General features: G+C 37.8%; 1 protein-coding gene across 1 annotated transcript in view; it reads right to left on the reverse strand.

Annotated features, from left to right (window-relative positions):
- LOC106882357 (45 kDa calcium-binding protein) overlaps positions 1–6,294 on the reverse strand; it is a 24,045-nt gene extending 17,751 nt beyond the window's left edge. The window contains exon 1 of the mRNA XM_014933010.2: positions 5,741–6,294. Within this exon, the coding sequence (XP_014788496.1) occupies positions 5,741–6,177 (437 nt within the window). The 5' untranslated portion in view covers positions 6,178–6,294. The remainder of the gene's footprint in view (positions 1–5,740) is intronic.
- Between the last annotated feature and the right edge of the window lie 14 nt (positions 6,295–6,308).

The following is a 6,308-nucleotide window of genomic DNA, read 5'->3' on the forward strand; positions in this document are numbered from 1 at the left end:
TATATATATATATATATATATATATATATATATATATATGTGTATATGTCTATATATATGTGTGTGTGTATATATATATACACACACACACACACACTAAACATATATACATATATATATATATATATATATACACATACATATATATGTATATGTCTATATATATGTGTGTGTGTATATATATACACACACACACACACTAAATATATACACATACATACACACATACAGTAATCTGCAGCCACTTACTATCTGATCTCAGTGTTAGATAATCAAACATATGTTTATAAGCTAACTATATATATGTATATTACATACATATATTCATACAGACATATACATAATTAGCTTATAAATGTATGTCACGTTCTTTAACACTGAGGCCAGACAATAACTAAGCACATACAGATGTGAGTGCATACACACACACACACACACACTTACATACAGACACACACACACCTACATATAGACACACGCATTTACATGCATTCACCAATATATTATATATATATATAGAAACATTATAAATGCATACACACATTTATGTACAGACATAATATATATACATATGTACACACTGCTCTGAAATATTAAAAAAGTAAGCTGTTGTGTTCTGAACTAAAAATTAAAGAAAATCTCTAGCAATGCATTTTTTTTTTCTGTTTTTGTCAAAGATTAATTGGAATGATATGGAAATAGAATTCTTAATCCTTGAGAATTGCTGAGACTGCAAATGTAAACGTGGTTGAAAGATGGTGTTGCAGAAAAGAGTAAAGTGGCAGAGGGTAAGAGAGATGTGTGTGTGTATGTGTTTGAGAGAGATGGGACAAACACCAACGCATTTAACCGTTAAAACAATTTGCTTATTAACGCAATTCAGTAGAGTGACAAGAAAAATAAAACTGCAGAGTGTTAAATAAAATGTTTAAATGTTTTGAAGTGGAATTAGTAATGCAGGGGGAGTAGTTGTATGGCAAGGGAATTTACTTCATAACAACATAGTTTTGGGGCTCAGTTGCATTGCATGGCACTTTTAGCGAGGGTTTTCTACTACAGCTTTGGGTTGGCCAATCCAACAGGCCTAAGATGGTCAAAGACTTAACATCAAAGAGTTGTTCTTTTTTTTTTTTTATGACAGCATATTTTTTTTATTCAAGAGGTGTGGCTGTTATTTCTGGCAGAACCAGTGGCTCTCTAGAGGCCCTTTTGTTGACTCAGTCGAGTAACAATTAACCCTTTAGCTTTTAGATTAATCTATCAGATATAATACATTATTTTGAATTGATCACACACCAACTCAAAGCTGAGATTTCAATGACATGACTTTTTATCTTTAGAACGACATTGTAGGGTAAGTGTGAGAGTTGGCCCATTTAAATGCCAAAGGCTTAAATGGAAATAAACACAACATTGATGATGGATTATGACTCTATGACAAAATACGTCATTCTGTCAACTCAGATAAGAAGGGAATTTGATAGAAATAACAGCCAAATTTCCCTCAAATCACATATTGGATAATGTCTCCCTGATACAAAATAGATTCCTCATCCCCATGTACCACAAGCTAGAAACAGCAACCAAATCTCCATTTAATCAAACATTGTAGTCCTAATACTAAAAGTAAATGGTTGTTGAATGAGTTAGAGAAAATAGCCAAATCTCTCTCAAAATCATAGTACTGGATAATGGGGTCCTAAATATAATATTTTTGGAAAAATATAGACGTTTGCTTCGCAACCACATGATGTTGCATTCAGTCCCAATGCATGGCACATTGGCAAGTGTCTTCTGTTATAAGCGCCAGGCAGACCAAAACCTTGCAAGTGAATTCAGTAAAAAGAAACTGGAACAATCCCGTTATATGTACATATCATCCTCATCTTGTTCCGTGGTGACATGGTTTAGTAGACCATTTGATAGTATCCAACAGATCTGAGGACTGTGTAGCATTCTCATCTCTCATATTTTTGCAACCACTACCATCAACATTTGCTGTTTTCCAGTCGCCTTTCACTTCAACTCATATATGTGTGTGTGTGCATCTAGTGGTAAGGCTCCAGTTCAGAAGTTCTGGACTTGTGAGGAGTGTGAAGGCACCCCTTCGTTACCATTCCTCCCAGGTCTGTTCTGACCAGGAATGGTGGTACTATCAGGGTCCCATGTATGGGTTAAATAGATTTGACAGGAGTAGAGGAGGCTCCCGTTATTTTTGTCAAATCCGTAGGTAAGGTAGCTCTTCTAGGAGAGATATGCTCTAGTATAAAGTTTGCAGTCAAAGTAGCCCCATTCATCTTACAATTCTTGTCACTGGAACCTACTATGGTGACCAAGAGGATGGCAAAAGTGTTGTACAAGCTTTTGTCACTTAAATCCAATGATGTACAGATGTCTCACTGTTCATTAACGTAAGATGGTTACTATCTGACAAGATGAGGCAATCATCATGTACGTATGTATGCATGTTGTATGATAAACAAAAACTGTCATCCATCCGACAGCTGTACACAGTAAAATCACCAGGAGTGAGGGACTTCTAGCTGCTGTCACAGCATTCCTCTAGGAGAGGAACACTCTGACGTAAAATGTGTGGTTTCATGTGATTACTGGTCATCTCACTTCTGCCTGTCACTCAGCATTAATCACGGAGACTCAGAGGGTGGTACTCATGCAAATGCTTATCACTGCAATCCAATAATGTACAGATGTTTCTTTATGGTGACCTTCTTTGTCATTCCATCAATTGAAAGTCCTAAGGTGATGGAAGAAAATGTATACAGACCTGTCCAGTTGGTCATTCAGATCTGCAACAGGAAAAGTCATCTGAAACACCATGATTCTATAATCCAGTGATTCTCAACCATTTTTTGCCCTTTGATTCCTATTTTCCTATACCGCATGGTTCCGGGTCCCATTCCACTACCTTGGGCAAGTGTCTTCTACTATTGCCTTGGGTCAACTTGCGAGTGGATTTGGAAGAGAGAAACTGAAACTGAAAGAAGCCTGTTGTATCTAAATATATATGTATGTGTGTGTGTTTATCTCCCCACTACTACCACCACCACTTGACAACCATAACTTAGTGGTTTGGCAAGAGAGAGTGACAGAATAAGTAACGGGTTTAATAAAAAATAAGTACTGGAGTCGATTAATTCCACTAAAAATTTTGCAAGGTGGTGCCGTAGCATGGCCACACAGTCTAATGACTGAAACAGGTAAAAGACAATTACATTAAACCAATCTAAACTTTCGAAAATATATTTCTACAAAATGCCATTTTAAAAATATGAATTTTAAAGAAAGTTAGGAGGAAACAAAAAGGGTAAAGGAAAGAATGATCCAGCCATTCATCTTCTCAGTCCACTATTCCTAGAAGTCCTCGGGTAGCTCCTTCATATGGTTCTATCGAAAGCAACCGTCATTACGCTTTCTTGCTGGATTCCAAAGCGTGGCCAATTGAGACGATGAACATTATCTAATCATCTCACTCCTCTCAATGTACTTTTTTAAAAAATATTATCAACATAATTGCATTCTTCATTCTCGTACACATATCTCTGGAAATTTCTATTAAAAACACATTCCTTCGAAAGTTATGCAAGAACAAAGTCGTGGGGTACTAATTTGTAGTTATGCCGCGAAAACCCGCAAAAGCTGCCGGGGTTTGGGACGTCAAAGGTAAATACAGAACGCAAACCATTTTGTCTAATGTCCTGATAGTCAGGCCAATCGACAGTCTTGGACTGGTTCTTTATTTTATTAACCACTCAAAGATGAAATTGCTCCCTCCAAAACCTTTATTGCATCCGTTGACAACAGTAAAGTTGACCTCGATGGGATTTGAACTCCGAACGTAAGGAGCCAAAACGTACATCGTTAGCAGTTGCCTCAAACTCCAAATTTCAGAGTTAAACAGATGGGTTTTGTGAAGGGAAAAGGTTTTATATATATATATATATATATATATATATATATATATATATATATATATATATATATATATATATATAGTGGAATGTATACAGGAAATAAGAGGCTGACAACAGCAACAACATTGTAATAACATTTACAGTAGCAACAACACAGAGCCATTGAGAAAGTTTCATATGTGGTCACTAGAAATAACAGCTAAACTGTATATATAACAGGTGTTGTTATGGTAGTAGTGTCACAAAACGTGTGCTGTCAGCATCATAACGAAATACAAGCTCAATGGCTACTTCCATTAATACGTTCGACTTTAATCCGACTTAATCTGTTTCTGACTGTCCATTATCAGATATAAAACTAGATTATATACGACCAGATTAAATATAAGGATGTTGCAACAATAGAATTAATATAAATAAACTTTACCTACTTTAGTGTGGCTTGTATTCTGACTATATTCACCTGTATACACCCACAAGACACAACCCTGATTCTGCTTATTTGGTTTGTGTGTGTGCGCGCGCGTATGTAATACAGATTTCAAATTTTGGCACAAGGCCAGCAATTTCGGCCCGTGTTCAACCGGTACATATTTTATCGACCCCGAAAGGATGAAAGGCATAATCGATCACGGTGAAATTTGAACTCAGAGCGTAAACACGGACGAAATGCAAAGTATTTTGCCCGGCGCGCTAACGACTCTACCAGCTCCCCGCCCTATGCATATAAATGATATACAATTTAAACGAGTTAACTTCTAGGTGTCACACAACATGTTAGAAATAGCAGCTAAATCTTCCTCAGATTATATTAGATAAGGTGGTCCCTAGATACACTGTGGTTGACAAAAGTTTAGACTGGATAACTACACCTGGAACACAGCATCATAGCTCTTCTAGATAAGCGCTGATCTGAACTGGACAATGTTACCCCACACCTAGCTACACAACATCTCAATAAAAGGTTGGATGGTCACAGCTCAAACACCTTTGATAATTGCTCTTCTGGATGAAGTCTGCCCTAAAGTGGACAATGTTGCCCTATACCCAAGATACACATCTGAATAAAAGACATGGATGGTCATAGCTCTTCGGATGAGGGCTGACCTGAAGTGGACAACGTTGCTCTACACTCAAGATGTACAGCATTTAAATAAATGACAGGATGGCCACAACCGGAACATCTTTGATCATAAGTCTTGTGGATAAAGACCTGGCATTTTTTAAAGCCAGCCGCCCTCACGAACATGTACCATGCTTGGTAACATGTACCATGTATTCGCAAATTGTTTTAGGTGCCAGACAGATACCCGCTTGATTCTCTCAACCTTTGACTAGCACTTGACAGGTTACTCATTTACAGCCGAGTACATTGGGCCAATGTGAAATGAAGTGACTTGTTGAAGGAGATCTCAACATGACGCCCAGTCCAGTAATCGAACCCAGGACATTATGATGTTGAGCCGAACACACTGAGGCACAAGGCCACGTACTCCAACCAACATGATGTAGGAGGGACGGGTTTTAAACCACCACACAACAATAGAAATTCTTTCTACTACAGGCACAGAGCTTCAAATTTTACGAGTGAAGCCTAGTCGATTACATCGAACCCAGTGATTGACTGGTACTTATTTTATCGACCCCATAAGAACGAAGTGGTGACTTTGCATCTTATCCTTTCCAGATCAATAAAATAAAGTACCAGTCAACACTGGGATTGGTGTAATTGACTGGCCTTCTCTTCTAAAATTGCAGGCTTTGTGCCAAAATTTGAAACAACAACGATGATAAAAATAACAACATACTTCTCAAAGACTTCATCAAGTTTAGCTCGTCGAGCCTCATACGGCATTTCGTCCAAATCCTCCAGGTCTCCCATGAATATTTCCTGTCGGAACCTCTGGTTTAAATGGCCATCTTGTTCCATTTTCACACCGTCCAAGTGGTCAGGTACGGCCAGGTTATCGACAGTATCCATATTCAACGACTTGGCCGTAACCAGGCAGCTGGACAAACACCAACTGGACACCAGAACGAGAACCAATATATTCAGTATACTCCTGTTGGTAAAATAACCCGACTGCCACCTGCTACAACTAACATCGGTGTTGTGGCTGGTATGGTCATTAATGTTGTGACAATCGCTGATGGTGTTGTTATTGGTAATGGAAGTAGTGGCTGCCATGCAGTTCTTTTCTTTCTCTCTCATCGAACTGTTGTGATCTAAGTTAGTTGACAGCATGATTACGTTTGTTTGTTCAGGGCTTCACACATCTACATACGTACTGAGGTGTGCGCGTATGTATATACTGTGTGTATATATAAGAATGTGTGCGTGTGTATATATATATATATATATATATATATATATAT

The sequence above is a fragment of the Octopus bimaculoides genome, chromosome 26 (assembly GCF_001194135.2).
Source record: "Octopus bimaculoides isolate UCB-OBI-ISO-001 chromosome 26, ASM119413v2, whole genome shotgun sequence".
Taxonomy (NCBI): Eukaryota; Metazoa; Mollusca; class Cephalopoda; order Octopoda; family Octopodidae; genus Octopus; species Octopus bimaculoides.